Source organism: Micromys minutus (genome assembly GCF_963924665.1).
Source record: "Micromys minutus genome assembly, chromosome: 4".
NCBI classification, from domain to species: Eukaryota; Metazoa; Chordata; class Mammalia; order Rodentia; family Muridae; genus Micromys; species Micromys minutus.
Window position 1 is genome coordinate 12,961,925 of NC_137973.1, and position 23,833 is coordinate 12,985,757.

Here is a 23,833-nt window from a genome sequence, read left to right on the forward strand (position 1 = left end):
AACGTGGCCACAGAGAACACATGTTCTTGACATAATCATTCCAAACATAAGAAACATCAATTAACTTAAGCACAGGCCTGTTCTGTCCTGTTGTAAGTGTCATTGACAATTACCAGTCTAATCTGTAGTATTGATGAGTTTCTGGGATGCAATAAGCTATCTGGAAAAAAATACCTTAAGCTTATAACATCACTAATTTTTATTAATTTACAAGCTTAGAAACATCAGCATCATTAATAATCCCCAATAACTGCAAAAGTTAATCACTCAGTTGTTTGGTTTATTATGAGTACAGAATGGAATAATAATGAACTCTTAAAACTTCTTTGCCCATGGTAGTGTAATGACATGTTGCTTGTCAAGAAAATCTTCCTCTTCCTCATCGGTACTGCAATCCCCAAGTGACAGCAGATGCTGCATTTCATTATTTCTTCCAGAAGAGCTGAAAATGCATTGGAAGATCAATAAAGAGCAGATGGCACCAAGTTTCAGCTCCCATTTGTCTTATGACAATACTATATATGTTGAAGGCATTGGAAGCAGGCAGAATCGGGCCATAAGTTGCCGTGCTACTGAGATATACTAAATATCCTCATGGTGAGAAATTTTCATCATTGTCCTGTTTCTGAGAAACAAATTTCCAGTAGTGTCCATCCCTAATAATTTTCAAAGAACTTCTAAAACCTGGAGAGCCTTGGGTCATCATTAAAATCATTCATCATGATATTGGGTGTTCAAAAGAATCGTACTGAGAAGACATTTGGATAAATCATTCCTTCATGTACAGTTAATTAGGAGAATGTGGATAGTCACCCAACATCAACAAAAGCTAACATTCAGTGACCTTAGCTGTTTGCCTAGAGTTTTTTTGGATTTTTTTTCTATAGGGAATGCGGATTCCCCAAAACTCTAACACATGGATATCTGACATTTAGAAATAAATGTAGCTTGGATGAACAAAAGCATCTATATTATTCAGATACTTTGGTCCAATTCCTGGCTCATGTATATCAGAAAATAAGAACATGTTCACCCTGTGATGAACATGACACTTTGATAGATTATGTTACCAAATCCAAATCAACCAAAATCAGCAATCCATAGATTTATCTGTAAGCTAGCTGGAAAGAAAATAGAAGTTCAAAGTAGGTTTGTGCTGCTCTTCTACCTGTAAATCCTGCTTTATATCATGCCCCCCCCCATGTTTTTAGTATAAAATTCCCTTTGTGAAATGATGAGCACAAATATTGAGTTAGTTTGACTTCAGTAATGTTTAGGGAGAAAAGAGCAGTTTCAAACTATTCCACTTTTAAATGTGTTATTTGTATTGAAACGCAAATAATTCCAGAACCCAGGAAAATGATTTTCCCTTTTGGAAAGATTTGAGTTACATATTCTTAATTTCCTTTGAGCATCACACTTCAAACTAATCTGAGAGACATCATTAGAAAGTTTTTAATTTTGAATGTATTTTCTTATTTCTAATAGGAGGTATCTTCTTTTAAAGCTGCCAATGCCACCAATACCAAATATATCTCTTTGTTGAAGCATTAGGCAGTTTTAGCTATGTATCTTTTAAATTGATGTCCATGTTCAAAGACGTGTAATGTTGTGCAAATTAAAATGCTGGTAAAAATTCTAAAATAAATTTTAAGACAAAAAAAAACTTCTCAAAGTTTATTCTCTACTATTTATGCAGGTTAAGAGTCTACTTGTGCGAACTATGAAAATTTATCAAATTAATAAATCCAAGTAAGACAAATTTTTTCAATTTAATCCTGGAGGATTATGATTTCATCCACACTCTTATTGTCATACACTATATAGCAGAGAATTATCTTTAAATTAAATAACATTTTTTTCTGGTCTTTACTAAAGCACTACTAGATTAGCTCAAGATAGAAACATTTTACAAAAATAAAATTGTCATAAATTTCTCACATGTGAACAAATTTCCATTATATTATAAAGAAAACAGATTGGAACTCATCTAAATCTGCTATTCACCATCTCTTTGTAGACATTTGTAGGCTTCACTTACCTGGACTCAGCTCCAGAGGGGTCACTCTCACATGACATGTCAAGAATGTCTTTGGACATCCTACTTAAAGTCAGAAAATTGTCATTGAATGCCTGTAACTCTTCTGAGGGTGTGCTGTTAAGTTCTTCTGTTGGGTCTGTAACATATAATTTCTTAGATCACTACATTCATTCTGGAATCAGGTGAAGAGTATATGGTGCTGGAATTTGCCCAAACTGAATAAACAACATAAAGAAGTTCCACTCAGATTCGCTACCACCCACCATTTTTTTGTGCCATGGTTTTCTTTCTTTTCTGCCTTCCTAGCTTAGAGAAAATGATGCTCTGTATTTGAAAGAGTGGCCTATAAAACTTAAGTCTCCCTTTTTATCAGCTGGCCTATATGGTTCAGGAGCCTAGGTGTAAACAAACAATACATGTAAAAGAAACAATATTTAGACAAATTTATAAACACCTATTCTAGTTCTATGTTTGAAATTAAATAAATACTCCTATATAAGATCTCAAGGCATTTTTATGACATTGATGTAACTGTTTTTTTCTTCCATACAGCTTTTTACATAACCTAGATTGAAAGACTATGTAGTCACAGATGATTTTGAACATCAAAGGCCTTTATCACTACCAGGTGAATGTTGTGATTACAGATAGGAATCACTGTATCCTATTTATAATGTTCTGGATGTTAAATCCAGAGTTTAGTGTATGTAGCACTCTAGCAATTGAACTATATCCACAACACAAAAAGCCATCTAAATTATCAAACCATATATTATGATGCCTGTTTACACTGTCACCATCACTGACTGCTATGACACCTTTGATAAAAGTGTCAAAAAAGTAATTTCCTGGATGAAAGGAATAAACAATAAGAATATTCTCACACTAGACTGAAAAATATTTCATTTTTGGTGGTTAGTAGTAACTCCCAGTTTCTCAGCAAGCATATTTCCCCCTGAGAGTAATTTACATTGTTCCCAATGAAAGACAGACCTCAATATATTTACAGATTAAAACTTCCTTTAAATTATTTAGCTCAGTGATTTTCAAATTATGATACACTTAGATAAATTAAGTTTGAGATGAAGTTCTTTCCTCAAAATCCCAAAGCAATTAGAGAGTCACCTAATCTCATTTATATTTGAGAACTCTTGATAACATTTGCTACAAAACACAAAAAAATATAAAAGTTTGGATTATAGTTTAAATAAACTATCACCACCTTCACTTGTGAGAAAAAATATAGACCTACAAAAAAATAGTCACGCACTATACAATGAAAAGTGAAGCTAGAGAAAATTCCTTTAGCTCAGTGCTACAGGTGGCTATGCTAGAGCATTTAATTCTTAGCTTTGATTTGTTCTCCTCTCCTGTATTCAAACTTTAAGGTAAAAGAACACATCAAATCCCAGAAAGGAGGAGCAAATAAAACACTGGTATTACTGCAAAGCTGAGGACCTTAGGGGTACTTTCATAGATTATGATAAACACAAAATGCACAATCAACATGGGATCCAAAGATGGTGCTTGCCAGACAGCCATGCCAATAAAAAAGAGGACCCAAGAATCAAAAGTATGATGTAATAATAAATGAACGATTAACCTCAAGTTAAGTATTACATTATATGACTGTAATCCCAACACTAGGGGTTTGGAGGTAGAGGCAGAAAGATCCTTTGTTCTGGGCATGCTTAGACTATGTAGCAGTCTTCAGAACACTCTGAACTATATTCCAAGACCTTGTCTCAATAATACTACTAATAATAAAAAACAAACTGGCATAAAACTCATAGTAAGGTCAAAAACATTTCACACAAGTCCCTTGACTTCAAAAGACGCGACTAAAACAAACTATTTTTAACCACCACAACAAAACTCATCTCAAAGATCCAACTTAAAAAAGCAAATTAAGTGGCCACTTATTTTTCACCTGTATCTTATACCAGAAAATATAGTGAGCTCTAACAAAAGCCTCAGGACAGCACTATTAAACATGTCTTCTGGAATAGGGAAGCATCTTCATCATGTTAACTACCTGACTCTCAGCACTGCAGCACACATGTGTGAGAGGTGTTCTTGTCCACCAGGTGGACTTTGATATGATTTCTGTCAAAGTAACAAAGGTTAAACTAACTTTGAAATGGATCAAAAAATTGTACAGGTACCCAAAAGGCATTCGTTGCTGTTGTCTCCCTTCCCCCACCCCTTTTTCTCCTTTTCTCTCTCCCGTTTCTCTCTATCCCACTCTTCTACCATTTGTCTCCTACAAAAATTTGTTGGATTTCTATTCTTTTACACATTTTCCAAAAATTTGAAATGACTTCAAAAATTTGTCAATAGTAGCAAAGGAAAAGTTAAAATGATATTGTTAGAGAATTTGTTTCTAAAATCTTGACATAGACTTTGAGCTTCAAGAACAGCATAAGAAATGCAGGTGGAAATAGAAAGCATGCAGAGCAGCCATGATGGGGATTCTTGGCTGCCAAGTTGGCTACATCTGGAATTAACCAAATCTCAAGCAGCTGGGTACATCTCTGCAGGAATTTTCTTGATTGGATCATTTGAGATGGTAATGTCTTCCTACCATCTGGGCCCCATCTTCTGGTGGCTGCCTATATCAAGCAGAGGCTTTTGTATTTTGCTTGCTTTTCCTTTTTCTTCATTGGCATTAGAGGTGACTTCTTTGTGACTTTGGCCTATTCTGAAGACCAGCTGAGACATTTGGCCTCATGAACTGAACAATAACCAGAACTTTGGACTTTCTGTTAAGATACTGTTATTGTGAGGACCCCAAATAAAACAATAATTAAATGACTTGTTGGCAAGACGTTGTTAAAAGAGGATACAACTTAAGAAAATAGGTTCTCATGAGGAAAGAGCAGAATGTAACAGAGTCCAATTCAAAGAGGAAAAAGCAGAGTTTTTTCTTTTTCTGAAAATGAAATATTTATGCTACAGTCAGAAAGAACAGCTACTGGTGTAAGAAGCAGTTGAAACAAATTCTCCCTGATCCTGTCACGAAGTGGCCAAGAACCTAAGACAAGATAGGCCATACAACTAATGAAAATATTAACAGAATACAATGTATCAAAAAATTTGAATAAACAAATTAAAAAATACTTCTCCTGGGAAAGAAATATGAGAAAAAATAGTGATGTTGCAAAATTAGGAGAGTATTCACAGCAGAATCTGGAGCCAGGAATATCCCTGAAGATGGTTTAAAAGAAATCAGAACCACTTCAGTTAACTTATCCACAAAGCCCTGTCTGCAGAGGGAAAAAAAAAAAAAAAAAAAACTGGACTATTAGTCTCAACCAAACAATAGTAGAAGCCCACAGAAGACAGTGGACAGGTGTCTGCTATTTTATAAAGGAAAAAAGTTACATCTACTAATTACATACATTTAGGTCATTCATCACAATGGATATGTCTCCTGGGCCTGTCATGCTGGCTATGCAAGCAAAGCTCTTGCCCAGCAATGCTAGAAATGTGAGTGTGATCTGCAGAGTCTGTGTAAAGATTAATGAGAAAGGTGGCTTGGCAAAGTTGTCTTCTGACCTCTGTCCTTGCCAGGTCCCACTCTCAGTCCTCCTTCCCCACACACTATCCATATACCCCCCCACACAGTATACATAGAAATATTTAAAAGATACTTTCAAGAGAGATTATGTCAAGAATACCATCAAACTTTAAAGATGAATGAAAATGTTGAAGATTGGACTTAATCTACAGAAATTTTGACCAAGACATAGGAAGGTAATCTTGAGATAAATAAGAACTCACTGAGATGTATTTGTTACTCTCTTGATTTGCATGTGCATTAGATTCTCATGGGCACTATGCCTCAAGATCTCCATGTCAAAATCCGGGTCAAAAGCCTGTGTCTTCCAGCCTCAAGATCTACGTTCACAGGTGTGCCCTCCAGTTTTGGGCTGTAGTTCATTCTAGGCATTGTTAGATTGAAAACCAGAAATAGCCATCATGGCATGTGATTCAAGAAAGTGAGCAAATAAAAAAATGAAGTTCATCTTCATTTTAGAGATGAATTAATGATGAAAATCTAAGGCAGGAAATAAACCACTCTCAAAGTCCTAGTTTTTTTTTTTTTTTTTTTTTTTTTCCTCTCAGTGTTCTGGAATTTAAAGTAATACACACAAAATTTAGGACAAACTGTCAACATTTTACTGCTTTTGGCCTAAATTGTGGCAATTTTATATAGTTAACTTGGCAGCAGTATTCTGGTGAAACTATTTTGCAAACACCTATACTTTCATTCTATTTAGATTTTGGTTATTTGTGCCTGTTTGGCTACAATTTAAAAGCACTATGCAAAGTATCAGGAATCTGTTTCCATGAAGTTACAATACATCTCCTTCCCTCTAATTTGTCCATCCATCTCTGGGCAGGTGTTTACTTCATGATTGAAACATTCCCTTTTTGAGAAGGAGGGAAACACAAAATGTTGGATAATGGTTTTGTGCTCTCTGTATTCTGTGCCCAGATTGCAGTCTGGGCATTTTCATTGTTATTATTATTGAAGCATCTCCTGTCTCAATGTTTAGTAAAAACAGTTCTCTTTCACCTCTGACTGGATAATAAAGTTCTGATCATCTTATAGCTGTGCAGGAGAGTTAAGACAGGACTTCTTATCCAGGGACAGGTCCCAAGTGGAGAAGTCACCCTGTGGGTCATCAGTATGGATTTGTTATTAGGACAGGAATGGAGCAAGAGCAGGCAGAGTGAGACTAAGATGGAAGACAGCACGGCCTATGCCAGAAAGTAGCTAACATCATCAGGTTAGGATAGATGAGCATCTTGTAAAGCTAGAGTGCCAAACATTATCATGAAACATAATAGATCTGAATTTCATTATTCTATAATAAGAGGGGCATAGAAAAGCCCTAAATAATACTTTTACATCAAAACAGGAGTAAGTTACAAAATGCAAGATGAGATTCTCACAAGACTTGTGAACTCTCCACATTTTACTCAAACAAAAAGGATTTTCAGTAGGCGTGGGAGCAGACTGATTCCTGAGGGAAGCTGTCTGCAAGCTGAACCGAGAATTATAGCAACAGAACTTGAGGACACATTCACTCATGCCAGGTTGGGCTTGATTGCCTACAGAAGTCACCCATACTTCTGAAACCCAATTAATCTTGTTGTTTCCACAAGCAAGACATGAATGGTATCACTTCTGTTGTCTGTCATTGGCTTCTCTTTCTGGGATGAGTATAAATACTCATTGTAGTTAGAATATTTTAAAAACTGTAAGATTTTGTGAGGCTACAGTGTTTTTTCAAATTTTTTTATTTGTTTATTATCTTAATGGGGTTTGTTGGGTTCTTTTTTGTTTTGTTTTTGTTTTTCTTATTGCCTGAAATGTTCAAAATTTGGTTGGATCATTCTTAAAAGATTAGCCAAGTTGTTTAAACATAGTAAGGGAAAAAAAGGCTACTAACAGTAAAGAAACATATAGAATTGTTGGGACAAGAGTGAAATACACAAACTAAGAATAATTTTCTGGCCTCTTGATATAAGGTTGGTTTCAAACTGGGAATGACTTTAAGAGATTTGCCTCCCTGTTGTTTTGTTACTACCAGATAGTAGCAATTTTCAACAATATCTATTTGTCACACACTTTAAAGATATTCTGGTTAGAAATAGTATGAGCTTATCTCGATGTACAAAACTAGAGTGCAAGGGGATCAAAGATGTCCACATTAAACCAGGTACACTGAAACTATTAGAAGAGAAAGTAGGGAAAACCTTAGAACACATGGGCACAGAGGAAAATTTCCTGAACAGAACACCAATGGCTTTTGTTCTAAGATCAAGGATAGAAAAATGGAACTTAATAAGATTGCAAAGTTTCTGTAAGGCTAAAAACACTTGTCAAGAAAACAAATGGCAGCCAACAGATTGGGAAAGGATCTTCACCAACCCCACATCTGATAGAGGCCTAATATCTAATACGTGCAGAGAACTCAAAAAGTTAGACTCTAGAGAATTAAAAAATTCTATTAAAAAGTTTGTGTGTGGGGGATGAATTTATACACATTCACATACCAGAGGAAACATGATGAGGTTACAGAAACAGGGAGAATTCTAACACCTGTGTCCCTGTGATTAATTACTTTCTTCCTTCCTTTTTTTGTCATTATTGAATTTTTGGATGGTATTGTTGGACTTTGTTCGTTTGGTTTTTTTTTTTTTTGGTTGTTGTTGTTTTGTTTTGTTTTTGTACAGCCCTGACTATCTTAGAACTCTGTAGACCAGATTGGTCTAGAATTCAAAAATTGCCTGCCTCTGCCTCACAAATGCTCAGATAAAAGATATATTCATCATCATGCTGGGATAATATTCTAGTGCCCAATTTTGTCCAAATGTTTTGAAACATCATGCTGGCTCCAAATTTGAAGGTTCTTATGTCTCAATGTGTTTGTGTGTGGTTTAGGTTGAAGAGAACCACATAAAAATACTTAAAATATGTGGTACTATGTGTTTTTTTTTTTTTTTTTTTTTTTTTTTTTTTTTTTTTTTTTTGGTGTGGTTTTAGAGATATCAAAGAAAATAAGCTAGAACGGCAGAGAATAACTTTCAGTTTGTTTGTAGAGTAAGATATAAAGATGAGGTGAGTCCACCCTTGACAATGCATGGAGGGCCAAATCACAAAGGCTCAATTGTACAGAGACCTAGAAGCAAAATGACTGACAAAAAAAAAGAAAAAATAGAAAAAGAAGGAAAAAAATAGAGAGAGGAAGGGAGGGAGAGAGAGAGAGAGAGAGAGAGAGAGAGAGAGAGAGAGAGAGAAAGAGAGAAAGAGAGAGAAGGAGAACAAGAACAAGAACAAGAAGAGGAGGAGAATGAGGAGGAGGAGGAGGAGGAGGAGGAAGAAGAAGAAGAAGAAGAAGAAGAAGAAGAAGAAGAAGAAGAAGAAGAAGAAGAAGAAGAAGAAGAAGAAGAAGAAGAAGAAGAAGAAAAAGAAGAAGAAGAAGAAGAAGAAGAAGAAGAAGAAGAAGAAGAAGAAGAAGAAGAAGAAGAAGAAGAAGAAGAAGAAGAAGAAGAAGAAGAAGAAGAAAACGAAGAAGAAGAAGAAAAGAAAAGAAAAACAACAACAACAACAAAAAAAACCCCAATGGAAAAAACAATAAAAATCCATCTGTACTCAGTGTACTCAGACCTGTGTTGAGTCCAAATATCATCAGAGAGGTTTTACCCAGAGACTGATAGAAACAGATGCATAGACCCACAGCCAAATATTAGATGAAGCTCCTGGAGTCCTGAAGAAAAGGCAGGAACACTTCATGAAAACCCACAGAATCAACCACCCTGAGCTCTTAGGGGCTTACAGAGACTAAACAACCAGGGCGCTTAAATGCCTGCATGGAGCTGACCTAGTACATCTGCACACATGCTACAGTTGTGTAGCTTGGTCTTCCTGTGGGACTCATAGCAGTGAAAACAGGGCTGTCTTTCTCTGATTCTTTTGCTTCCTTTTGTAACCATTTCCTCTATTGGTTGCCTCATTCATCCTAATTAAAAGTAGATGAGCCCAGTGTTACTGAAACTTGATGTGCCATGTTTGATTTTTAACCCCGGGAAGTCTGCCCCTTTACGTAGAAAAACAGGAGTGTACTGGGCATGGGACGAAGATCAGAGAGCAAAGGATGAAGGGAAGGGAAATTGCAGTAGGCAGTTAGGATGTAATATATGAGAGAAGAATAAATAAAAATGGTAAGAAGAAAAAAATCTGAAGCAGAGCACAGCACTAACATTTTATAAATAAAATCTAACATTTACCTGCAGGGTTTCTCAGTATATTCAATTCTTTCTCCAAAATGTCTAAGGCTTGTTGATCAGCAGTGTTACCCCCAAAAAGCTCATTCTGTTCAGTAACATCAATGTATTCAATTTCTGAAATTTCAGAAGCAGCTCTGGATGGACATTGAGGAGCTGCACTTTTTGATCGGGTATAAGAGGACAGAAGGCAGCTGGTGTCTTCATTATCAGAGCTTGACACAGGAATATTTGCTCTTGATGGTCTCTGTGATTTCTGTCCTACAACAAGAAAAGAAAGTAAACATCTGCTTTAATATCCCAACTGGAAATGTGGTAGGGCAGCACATGCCTTTAATCCCATAATAACAGCATTCTCAGGGCAGAGGCAAGGGGACCTCTGTTCCTTGGAATTCAGCCTTGGCTGGACAGACTGGTCTACACAAAGAAAACATGTCTTGAAGAAAAAAAAGAAAGAAAAAGAAAAGGATGAAAGAAAGAAAGGAGATCCTACGTGTGTGTGTGTGTGTGTGTGTGTGTGTGTGTGTGTATCCTACTTGCTTACTGTGTGCATACATGTGCCAAGGTTTACGAATATGCACAAATGTTAATGGAGACTGGAGTTCTCATGGTCAAGAACATCTTCCAATGCCTTTAAGAGCAATTGTCTCTTTGACCTAGGTTTTAATGTTTAGCCAGTGGGCCCCAGTGTTCCTTCTGGAGCCACCATCCCAGGAATAGGATCACAAGCACATTTCAAAATGCCTGACATTTTTAAATGGGATTTAGGGATCACACTCAGGTCCTGGTACTTGGAAGGCAAGCACTTTACTGACTGAGTCATCCCCTGTGCCCTACCCAACACCGTGCATTCACAAAACTAGTTGTTTTCCTTCTGAAAACAAACCAGTAGAGTTTATCAAACAATAGTGGTGGGAAAGTCAGGTTTTGATTGTCAGTTACTTGAGCTGTCCAAAATTAATTAATCACAAATTACATCTATGGTGACATAAATAACTTCTCTGAGGCATTTTTTTCTGCCCTCAGGGAAAAAGACCCTAATTTCAATAGCAGTTAAGACAAAATATCATATGACAACCAGCTTCAGACTAGTGTAACACACATGTTCTACTCTAGTCTGTCCAAGGCTGGATGCCCTTACATGATCCTGAAATTTTAGGAAAATACCACATTCTATCTTGTAAATGGGACAAAATGATATACTGGTCTTAAAGTTCCTAAACAACTAATTATTAACATAATAATTAGTTATCAACATAATAATTAACAGCTTTATTTATTTATTTATTTATTTATTTATTTATTAGAGTTGAAGACAGATAGTCTAGTATTGAAGGCAAGGCCAAATTAGGACGTTTCCTAAGGTCCTGATGCATGGAGAAGGAACTTGGTTCCCTGTCTTAAACGTCATACAAGCTTGGCAATGCTAGTAATGTTCTGAGACAAACACCTTGTGGGAGCTTTAGTTCTAGAACCTGAACACTCAGCAACCCTCATGGTATGAATGTGTTTTGCTGACTTTGTCTCATTTTTCTTTAAAGAAGAACGGTATACAAGATGCTGTGCTTTTAAATATTTTTTATTGAAAATAGATTCTTCTCTCATACACTACATCCTAACCAGTTTTTCTCTTTCCACCCTCCTTACCTTCCCCGCAACCTCTCCTTTTTCCCATGCCCCCTCCATTTCCCTATCAGAAAAGAGCAGGTTTCCAAAAGATGACAGTCAAAGAAGACAAAAGATACAATAAGACAAGGCAAAAGTCCTCATTTTGAGGTTGGAAAAGTCAACACAGTAGAAGGAAGGAATCCTAAGTGCAAGCAAAAGAGTCAGATACACTCACTCCTGCTGTTAGAAGTCCCAAAAAAGTACCAAGCTAGTAGCCATAAGATAAATGCAGAGAACCTGGGGTAGACTCATGCAGGTCTCACGCTTGCTGCATCAGTCTCTGAGAGACCATGTGAGTAAGTGGTTCAGTGGGTCGTGTTCTCCTCACATCCTCCATCCCTTCTGACTCCTAAAGTCTTTGCTCCCTCTCTTCTGTAGGGTTCATAGATAATTACATGGCATAAGACATCAGCTTGTAGAGAAAGGACTGATGGAGCTGAAAGGTTTTGCAACCCCATGGGAAGAAAAACAATATCCATGAACCAAACCCTCCAGAGCTCCCAGGGACTAAAAGACCAATCAATAAGTACACATGGAGAGACCCAAGGCTCAGCTGCATATGTAATAGAAGACAGGATTGTCTGGAATCAAGGGGAGGAAAAGCCTTTGGTCCAGTGAAAGCTTGTTTTTCTCGGCACTGAGGTGGGATTGAGTGGTTGGGAGTGGGAGCACCTCCATGGAAGCAAGTGGAGGGGGAGGGGGATGTAAGAGGAAGAGAAAGGAGATAACATTTGAAATGTAAATATAGAGAATATCCAACAAAAGTAAAACAAAAACTAAGAAAATGTAACTAATAAAAAATCATAAAAATAATAAAAAGCCATCAGCTTGTGCAAAAATTCTAATTCTGGCTTCCCCATCTGCTTGATCTTTACATCCCTGGCTCTCCCAGTTAGGAGCTTGCCACTGAGAAACAATGTACTGGTCCAGGTCAGGCTAGTATACATAAACACTGATTTAAAAAGAACTTGAGAGTTTATGTATAAGTTTTATAAATTTGAATTCATTCTCTAATGCTACTGGCCCTGCAGTGACACGGTCCCAGAACAGACCCAGTCAGGTTACTACTCCTTCGCTGGCTTGGACAGAATGGGTTCCATTTCGGAAGTTGACTCTGTTGGTTTCTTTAAGTTGGTTGCAATCGTTTGTTACAGAAAGAACAGGAAATATCCAAATTTTGTAGAGCATAAGTAATTCAATTTTTTTTCAAAAGATGCTTTAACAAAAGTCATGAAAATTTTCAAGGAGTAGACTCAAATATTCAAAGGATATGTGTATTGCTTTGATTTACTATCAAAGTATTTCAAGTTAAACATAAATAATTTAAAATATAAGTTTGTAACCTCTTAAAACAAGTAATTTTTGTGTAAGTTTTGGGATATGCAACTGTTATTATCATAGAAATCATGGTTGAACATAGCCTGAAAACATTATGTCACAATACAGACTCAAATAATTAAATTTAAGAGAATGACTATGAAAACTACTCTGTATAAAATAAAGAATAAGTTTGTCTTTTTTTTTTTTTTTACTTCTATACAATGTTGAATATAGTGGGTATTCTCAGAAGCCTCTGGATACAACATGTAAATAGTTAATTAAAACTCACTAGGGTAATACAAAGAGCATACCGATTATAATGAACATTACAAAAACCAATTTTAAAAGTGACTGTGCTAAATGTAATTATGAATAAATTAAGTCTCTGTCCCCTTTGTTACTGTGTGCAGAAAAAATTCTGAAGAAAGGTAATCAACAGGCATTTCCCTGTATATTGATTCTTGTTTAAAAACAATGCCCTTAAGAATTATTTTGATGACCAAGGTTGAAAGTGGTTTTTCTTTTATAGACCACGGAAAGATGCCACACACCATTCATAGCCAGGAAGGAACATGCTGCCATTCCCACATCAGGCCCACCCAAGATTACTGCAGGAATTCCTTACAGAACACAAATGTCCTGCATCTCTGGAAACATTCCATTCTTTTTATGCATCACGAAACCTCCCCAGATGAAAAATTTAAACACATTTATATTTCTCATTGAAACACAGCAAATAAGGGAGGTTGTGATTAGTAAGGCCTGGGGCTCTCACAACAACAAAAACAGAAGTGAGAAATACTATAAAATATCGTAGATGCCCTTCAGAAAACTCAGAGAGAACTCCAGTAGCTGCTGCTTTCTACTGAATCTGGAGATAATTGATCCCAGCTGAAAGAAAATGTACCCCAGAAATAGACCAGACAAGCTAGCACAAAAGCAAAAGGCCCCATATTCCTCCCTTCTGGAAATAGGCTCCACTATTTTTTGAAGTCACCAAGACAGAGAGGTTTTATCTATTTATTGTTCATTTGGGTACACATCTCACTCACTTCAGAATTTAATTTATGAATGCCAGTTGAAGCCATCATCCAATACTAAAACACACACACACATACACACACACACACACACACACACACACACACACACTACAGAACAATCATTGACAATGTAGTATCAGAAAATGATTAATTTGATTGATTCCAGTCAGATTCTAGTCATAACAAATTCCTTTTGGTGATACCTTAAAAACATATGTTCTATACTTAGTACCGAAACTATGCTAAATATTGAAAAGAAAGCCCATCATGGTATTAATGAGCACAAAACCACTAATGAGAATACGACACATAAATTAATCATCAATTAATAGCTAGTATAATTGTTCCTGCTATTATACATAAAACGGAGTTGGTTAAACAATCACAGTGTGTGCTTTGCTATAGCAGTTATTTCTGTGCAGGTGTGGATGGGCTAGCCATCAATCTAGAAGTCCTTCCTCCATCACTCCGTCACTCACACTTTTGAGACATTTTTCATGGAGCCTGGAACTTACTGATTTAACTTAGACTAGCTGGCCAAGCAGGCCCCAGGGATCTCTGTTTCTGCTTCTCTAGTGCCGGGAAGATGGGCACACACCACTGTCCCTAGCTTTGATTTGAGCTCTGGGATCAAGTTCATGTCCCCTTGCAAATATGGAAAGCAAATTTTTTCTACTGAGGTATTCTCCAGCCTTCTTGAGTAGCATCTTAGGAAGATGATTTTTACCAGAGGACCCAAGAGTTTAATCAAGAAGTAAGTTTGCAAAATATTAATTATTGGAATGCTTGCTACTCTGCATACTTTTATGAATTACTGTTAAAAATAAAAATGTGTTCTCAAAACTTCTAGGAACACAAAGAACATTAGCCAAGCAGAGCAGCATGGTTGTGTAGGGAAAGTGCTAAGCAGGGTTGCTAAGAACCTTATTATCGGTCCTTGCTGAACCAGAAATCAACTTGTGATCTGACAAATGATAACCCAAACCTCATCTTTAAAATACAGAATTACACAGCGGAATGTCTTAACCTCTATCCAACTCTGGGAAGCTGCGAATTAATACCTCCTTCACTTCAATGATAAAAATAATTTGTTAACCTCTAAATCTGCCAAATACTGTGCTACTATTAAGGTATTCAAAAATGAATCAGACATCATTCCCACTGTCAATATGCACTCCAGAATATTAGAACCAGTCTCCATCACTGAGGAATATGATAGTTACTTCCTGCTTGCTAACCAAATTAATAAGAAGAAAATGTAAGGTAAGACATTAGGCTTATAGGAGAAAGAAATATCTCAGTGAATTACTAGGGGAGTAACATTATTATGGTAGCCTTAAAGACCTAACTGAGGAGGTAGCATCTGAGCTGAGATTAAAAGTAACTCTGTGGGACCTTAATGGGTTACAGAAGAGTTGATGAAGTTTCAACTTGGCCAATTTTAAGTGTGAGGGCAGCAGGAATTAACAACCTCCACCTTTCCACCTGGTGCCATAAAGCCAACTATCCCACCACCATCGTGAAGCAGAAATTTACAACCCTGACACTTGTCAGCCTTCACTCCTTGTCTGACCTCATAAGTTTGTTTTGTTTTGTTTTTCAACCGTACCCTAAATGCCTTAGTATGTAGATGAAGTATCTTCAAACACCCCTACCCTGGTCACACAAAGCTTGCCTCAGAGACCCTGGGCTGGTGTGTTCATTTCTTGCATTCTTGTAGACAGGATCCTGCACTGCATTTACCCACACCCAGCTAAGCTTCACCCAGCTAAGCTTCACGCCCTCCAATCCAGCTACACGTGCTGGACTGTAACAGCCCTATACCAAGGGAGAAGCAGACACTGAGCGAGCAGCACACCCCCAAAACCTTCTGAGGACAGTGGGATTCTGCAAAGCATCCTGAACCAAAGGGAGGACCATTTGCTTGGGCTAAAAATACAAGTATTGTCTGCCTAGTAACAGGGAGGAGCCAGTGAGAGACAGGCTGGGAGGAGATGCCATGAGGAGAGGTGTGGAAGAACTTCAGATGCAGTTGTTCATCAGTAGGAAGATTTGGGGGGCAGGGGGCTGTGGGGGCGGTGGGCTTTGTCTACTAGCTGTGGAATGCTTTTAGACCACTAAATATCAAGATCTTTGCTCCCATTAAAATGTAAGCCGCATAAGTTTTAAAATACGTACTGACTGAAAATCTGAGCAACTCACTCACCGATTAAAAACAGAAAGGAGGGATTTACAAAGAGTAAAAGTGAAATTGGGGCACAAGACAAAGTTGGAGAGCTCCCAAGGGCTCACCTGGGGAGTGAAAGCTGAAGTGCATAAGTTTGTGCTGAGGTTTCAAAGTAATGCTCAAATGACTTGGTCTTAGCTAGTGAAAGTCAACTTGATGTCTTGCTGTCCAGCTGAAGATGTTCTACAGTGTTAAATTTACAAACACAGGAAATGTTGACCAAGGTTGAATGAGGAAGACTTGCCTCTAAACATGAATGTAGTCTGTGGCTTTTACATCCAGAGATTTTTAAGGACCTTTCAGAAATTTACATTCCAACATACACTTGAATCAGTTCAGAGTATAAAATTGCTGTAACCTGCTGTACCGCCAAGAACATTTAGTTTTATTTCCGGCCTCTAACTCTGTCCAGAATCCATTTCCCAGCTCTCCTAACTGGCCGCTGTTACTACCTTTTAAAGCCTCAACTAAATGTCATATAATCTCTGACATCTGACATATCTATTTTATCATCCCTACTTCCAAAAAGCAGTAACACACACAGACCTCTACTGCAGCTAATATATTATAATTTAATTTCTAGGTTCTTATGTTTATCAGTTTTCTCAGAGTAAGACTTTGGAAGAATTTACAGTAGCACCCAAGAAAATGATTGACAACTGCAGATTATCTTGTGTTTTGCTTATTCCTGTAAGGATCAACATTTCTAACAAGGAGATCACCAGATTTCCAGTATAATATGTGGGTTTTTTTTTTTTTTTTTTTTTTTTTTTTTTTTTTTATGTTGACATTGGCATCTGACAACCTCTGGTGGAAGGACTGCGAGGTCAGGATTGTTTTTTATCTCCAGTGGCTGGCCATGGCTGGCTTCCGGCGTGTGATACCCAAAGGGTTTTCATAGTAAATTGCTCAGTGATGCACCTGTCCCATATAGATTCTTAAAAGCCTCTGGCTCTTCACTTAGGAAGATTTGTCTTTGGAACTGAGTTCTCACAAAATGTGTTTACATTTATTTTCAACAATATACAGTGACAAGAAACACAGTTCCTTCTCCCTGCCTAGGAAGCAAGAAGCAGAAAACTCAAGGTTTCTTTTAAATTTGACGTGATGATAAATATCTAATTATTGAACTCTAAATGTTTTACCATAAATGTATGGTCTGATACTAAAAATATTTGTTATTTTTATATAATAAAATAAAATTATTTATGATGGTGAATCTACAGAAATTCACATAGAAAATATCAAGGCTAGCCAAGAAGACTTATTTCAAGCATAGGGCAAAAGAGACTTATGAATTATATGAACATGAAAAAAATCATGTAATTAAATTTCTGACATGAAGAGAGGCTTTAAGCCAAAACAAATAGCCTGTTTTGTCAAGTATTCTTCCTATGATACAATCTCTCTGAGACAAGGGGAAATTCTCATGCACCCTTTTACCTCCACCTGGTCTTAGCATGCTACACACAATCGTGTTGAGATGACTTAAGTCTCTTACTTACATTTTGCAACTTCATGTAAAACACAGACAAAAATCATATATACTGTAGCGTGTATGATAGAATAAGAGAAATAATCGAACTATTCTAGTGACAAATCCATCAGGTAAATACCTGTGATAGATACACAACAGTGTTTTATCTGTGTACACACATAACACAGAAAATAAATGCTATCATAATTTTTAATAAAGTTCCCAGATTGAAAGCAAAGCATTAGGTTTAATATTAAATAATACTGATCTTGGTTCTAAGATGAAATCTAAATATAGTTCAGTGACTTCACAAATGGGTACAAATAATCATAGTAAAGTCTCTGAGTCTCCATTGGATCCCTTCTCTCCAATAGAAGAGCAGGTATAAAGAGGTAGAGGGGATGTAGGACACCAGGATGACATGGCCCACTGAATTAACTAAGTGAGGCACATTTGGGCTAACAGAGTCTGACGCAATCATGGAGCCTATACTGGTCTGTACCAGATCCTCTGCATCTATTTTAAAGCTGTCAGCTTAATGTTTCTGTAGATCCCCCAAAAGAGGGAGTGGGTTTGTCTTTGAAACTTTTGCCTGCTTTTGAGATTCTTTCCCTGTAGGATTGTCTTGTCCAGCCTTAGTGTGAGAGGTTTTGCCCTGTTTTATTTTATGCTGTTTTGTCAGTTTGGTTGTTAGAGGTTTGTTCTTATATCAGATGATACTTGTGGATCCAGGAAGGACAGGAGGTAGGGGCACAGAGCTTGGAGAAGAAAGGGAAGGGGAAACACTGGTCAGGTGTATTGTGTAAGGGAAGAATGTATTTTCAATTAAAAGAAGAATCAAGTAAAAGAACATGAAATATAACACAAAAACACAACTAATGTGTAAAGAACTTGTATCGATATTATTTAAAGATTGCTCAAAACTGTAATGTATTATGAGCTACACTTTGTATAAAACTCACCACTATGTTGCTATGAAAATGACTAGGAATATAATTTAACTTTGAGAGAAATAATGAGTTTATTTGATGGCTTGATTCAATTCCTTTATTGCTTAGCGTACAGTGCAGCTGCACAAAATTTTCAGATGACTAATAGCTTGGTAATAATCAAACTATGAAACAAAGTGAGCCAGCAATGTGACATTTTTGCCCTCCCATTGAGTGTACCTGTCTTTTGCTGTTCCATATTTGGAAGTGGATTTTCATCACTCTGCTGATCATGCAAGACATCTGTACAACCAGTATACCCACTTAAGCTGCTCAATGGGATCCACATTTTGTCTTCTGAAACTGAAAAAAAAGATAATGTAATTTACAGTATGAAATAAGTTAAGTCCCACTCCCATAAATGTTCAGGGTACACAGTTGAAGAGGACATGGAGAGAATGTTGCAGCCAGAAGACAGGGAGGAGGACTATGAAATGCTCTCCTCCATATTATGAGCCATTGCAGTCACGGACTCTCAAGAGCTGCAGTTCTCTGCACTAGGATTCCATGAGACTTCACGGGTTATCAGTGAGTCATAGAACAGGCACTCAGCGTTCCTACACCTTCCCTGATATCTAATGATATGCCTGGATAATGTGGTTCATCCTTCAGTGGAATTATCCTACAAGGCTTCAACTCACCGTCACAAAGATAATTCTGTTAAACTCTGTGGGATCACAAAAGAAAATAAAAATATATAAACTTGAAAAAGAAACTCATGAGGAAGAAAGGTGTCAAATTTGGTTTTATGTCAACATGACATAATCTAAAGTTGTTTAGAATTGTGTACTTTATTATAAGAATAAGTATTTTTAATTGAGAAAATGCCTCTATTCGATTGGCCTATTTTTGTGATTAATAATTGATGTGGGAAGGCCCAAATGACTTTGCGTGATGTCAAACCTAGCTTGACAGTCTTCAGTTTTGTAAGAAAGCAGGAAAAGTAAGCCATGGGAAACAAGCCAATAAGCAATATTCTTGCACAGCTTCTGCTTTAGTTCCTACTTCGAGTTTCTGCCTTGATTTCCTTCAGTGATATGAAAGAGTAAGATGAAATAGACATTTTCTCCATAAGTTTGCTTTGGCCATGACACTTTGTTTTTCTAAGACATGGAAGATCAGTGAGCACAGAAAGAACGTATGGTAGAATAGTCTGTCAGAGTAGTGAGGATACGTATATGACGTTGTTAAAGAATAAACACCTTAAAATATAATACCTCAACTTATTAGAAAAAAATCACATAAACCCCTTGCTCATTTTTTTATTTCTACTATGTTCCCAAACAATACTAATCTGAATTAAGAAATATTTACAGAAAGAGTAATATTAAGAAATGCAGTCTCAATTGTGAAATAAAGCCCACTGAGCTCTTATGTTTTAATTATAAATAAAAAGTAATGTAAATGTCAAAAGTATGCTTAGATGTTTAAAGAAAAAAAAAGGACTTTTAAAGTATATTAGGTAGGGATCCACCTGCATGGAAAGGCTGTTCCGGAGGACATGACGCCAAGTAGCTCATCCACCTAGCCCAGCAGGTAACTTGGAGTACAGACCTAGTGAGGTTGTGCAGTGAGTACCCAGAGCACAGAGAGTGTTTGGAGGCAGTGCCCAGGACTGTGTCTGAGAGAAACATGATCTGCCTGGGAAAGGGTGGTTCTGGAATATCAGCTCCACGGGCACCGTTACACGTGGACCAGAGGTAAACCTGACACCAAGACCTAGAGAGGGCACACCGTGAGTTCTCAGTGAGCAGAGAGTGCTGTACTACCTGGAAAAGAGTTCATTTTGGCCTGAAGAATGAGCCAGATCCCCACCACTCAGGACCAGTGGGCAAAGGACCAGGCTTCCAAAGCAGCCTCACAAGAACTCCCAGAACTAAGCCCACAAAGACAACAAAGTACCTGCCACTAGAAATCACTTCTCACCCACAAAAAGCAGAACACTAAGAAGCAATTTTCTTCCTGAGCCCACAGGCCCTCAGATCCATGGGAGAGACAGGTGCCAGTCACTGACAACAAGACCATATATAACCACAGACAACAAGATGGCAAGAGGAAAGAGAAAGAACCTAAACAATAAAAACCAAATTAATTTTGCAACATCAGAATGCTGCTCTCCCACACTAGCAAGCAGTGGATTGCCAAACACTCCAGAAAGACAAAACTCAGACTTGAAATCATACTTCACGATGATGATAGAGATCTTTGAAAAGTGCATGAATACCTCCCTTAAACAAATACAGGAGGATACACAGAAACAAATAGAAGCTTCTAAAAAGGAAACCCAAAAATCACTCAATGAACTACAAGAAAACACAAATAAAGAGATGAAGAAATTGGAAATGGAAATAGAAACAATAAAAAAACCAAAAAGAGACAATCTTGGAGATGGAAAAACCTAAAAAAGAAATCAGGAGTCACAGGTGCAAGCATCTCTGTCAGACTACAAGAAATGGAAAAATCTCAGGGGCCGAAAACACCATAGAAAACATAGACAAAACAGTCAGAGTAGACGCAAAAGCCAAAAATCTCCTAAGCCAAAATGTCCAGGAGATCCAAGACACAATGAGAAGACCAAACCTAAGGATAATAGGAATAGAAGAGGGTGAAGAATAGCAACTAAGAGGCACAGTTGATATTCTTCAACAAAATCGTAGAAAATCTTCCCTACCCTTATGAATGAGATGACTATGAGCATAAAAGAAGTCTACAGAACTCCAAATAAATTGGACCAGGAAAGAAATTCTTCCTAACACATAATAGTCAAAACACTAAGTGTTCAAAACAAAGAAAGAATACTAAAAGCAGTAAGGGAAAAAATCATGTAACATATAAAGGCAGACAGATCAGGATTACACAGAACTTCCTAATAGAAACTATGAAAGCTAGAAGATCCTGGACAGACATCATACTGACCCTAAGAGAACACAAATGTCAGCCCAGGTTACTATATCCAGTAAAACTCTCAACCACCGTAGATGGAGAGACCAAGATATTCTAGGACAAAACTAAATTTACAAAATATCTGACCACAAATTCAGTCCTACAAAGAATAATAAATGGAAAACCCAACACAAGGAGAGAATCTATACCCTAGAAAAAGCAGGGAAACAACTAAGCAAGAAAACCAAAAGAAGAAAGACACACAGACATAATTCTACCTCTAACAGCAAAAATAGCAGGAAACAACAATCACTACTCCTTAGTGCTGTAAGATCAAGAATCAATAAATGGGACTTAATGAGATAGCAAAGTTTCTGTAAGGCTATGGACACTGTTAAGAAAATAAAACAACAACCAACAGATTGAGAAAGATCTTTGCCAATCCCACATCTGAAAGATGTCTAATATCCAATACATACAAAGAACTCAAGAAGTTAGACTCCAGTAACTCATACAATCTTATGAAAAAATAGGGTACAGAGCTAAGCGAAGAATTCTCAGTTGAGGAATACCAAATGGCTGAGAAGGACCTAAAAAAATGCTCAACATCTTTAGTCATCAGGGAAATGCAAATCAAAACAACTCTGAGATTCCACCTCATACCATTCAGAATGGCTAAGATTAAAACCTCAGATGACAGCAGAAGCTGGCAAGGATGTGGTGAAAGAGGAACACTCCTCCACTGTTGGTGGGGTTGCAAGCTAATACAACCACTCTGGAAATCTCTCTGGCGATACCTCAGAAAATTGGATATAGTACTACCTGAAGACCCAGTTATTCCACTTCTGGGCATATGCCCCAGAATTGCTCTAACATAGAATAAGGACACATTCTCCACCATGTTCATAGCAGTCTTATTTATAATAGCCAGAAGCTGGAAAGAACCCAGATGTCCTTCAGTAGATTAATGGAAACAGAAATTGTGGTATATTTACATAATGGAGTACTACTCAGCTATTAGAAAAAATGACTTTATGAAATTCTTAGGAAAATGGATGTATCTAGAGAATATCTTGAGTGAGGTAATCCAGTCACAAAAGAACAGACATAATATGCAGTCACTGATAATTGGATACAAGCCTCAGTAAGCTCTGAATACCCAAGAAACAACTCACAGACTATATGGAGCTAAAATAAATAAATTAAATAAATAAATAAATAAATAAATAAATAAATAAATAAATGCTTAAAAGAAAGCCTCAGTCCTTCTTAGAAAAAAAAATAAGTGTGGGGTACTCCTAGACCTTAAACCATTAATAACCAAAGCTAAGAAGATAGCCTTGTGGCAATTTTTGGTAGTTAAAAATCATAATGTTTAATCTTTATATACCAAAAACTTTGACTATTTTCATGTTACATTTTGCTTTACATGTACTTTATGATCTTTGTAAATAGTAAGATTTCAATGCATATTACCAAACCTTTAAAAAATGAAGTACTGTGAAAAATATATTTCTTTATATTTACACTAAAATGCTTTTAATAATCTGTATATGTATCTGTTTTTTAAAATAAAGTTGGAAAAAGTATATTATGTAATACATTAAGATATAATAATTTATGAACAAAGGTATTTCTATGATTGTGATACTTAGGTAGATCCCAGGGCTTTGTCTTTACTAAAAAATGGTATGCAAAGCCCCCAAAATCCATTTAAACATATGAAGAACAAAGACTTATCATAACAAAACTCAAGAAATAGCGAATCTGATATAATGTATAACTACTGAATCAGGGAAAAATTTCCCTATGATAAAAAAATTCTGGACATGATTAATTGTATAAAATCATTTAAGGAAAACTAGCTAGACACTAAAGCCTACAGTACTGAATTTGTGTCCTTAGCCCTGGTGTAAAAAGCCATGTGTGTCAGATTCAGAAAAATCTCTTAGGATCAGAAAGCAGCTAGTCTAGTGAATCTATGTGCTACAGACTCAATGAGAGACTGGCTCTAAAAGAAAGATGCTGGGCAACAAGTAGAGAAAACACCTAATGCTGGCCTGGGCTTTCACATTCACAAGAGTATCTACATATACATGCCTACATTCCATGCATCTGTGTTCATGTGCACACGCACACAAAGACACATAAACACACACACACAAATAAATAACTACATACATGAAAAGTAAATATAATATCATCAATACTTCTCAAACTTGTCCCCAAAATTTGAGGAACACAAATTAACATATTCTATTATGTCTTCTACTATATAGCAATTTCTTGAGTATTCTCTCCACAGAGGATTTGGAAAACTTATAATAATAAGAAGGGAAACAAACAAACAAAATCTTCATGTCTTGGAAACCTGAAATTTAAAAG

The 23,833-nt window shown here is 36.7% G+C and overlaps 1 protein-coding gene across 1 annotated transcript in view; it reads right to left on the reverse strand.

Moving 5' to 3' along the window:
• Nucleotides 1–315: 315 nt before the first annotated feature.
• Nucleotides 316–23,833, reverse strand: part of ZBBX (zinc finger B-box domain containing) — a gene marked incomplete at both ends in the record, with an annotated part of 103,363 nt that continues 79,845 nt past the window's right edge. The window contains 4 exons of the mRNA XM_080915349.1: nt 316–442; nt 2,042–2,177; nt 9,845–10,102; nt 18,746–18,868. Of these exons, the coding sequence (XP_080771475.1) occupies nt 316–442; nt 2,042–2,177; nt 9,845–10,102; nt 18,746–18,868 (644 nt within the window). The remainder of the gene's footprint in view (nt 443–2,041; nt 2,178–9,844; nt 10,103–18,745; nt 18,869–23,833) is intronic.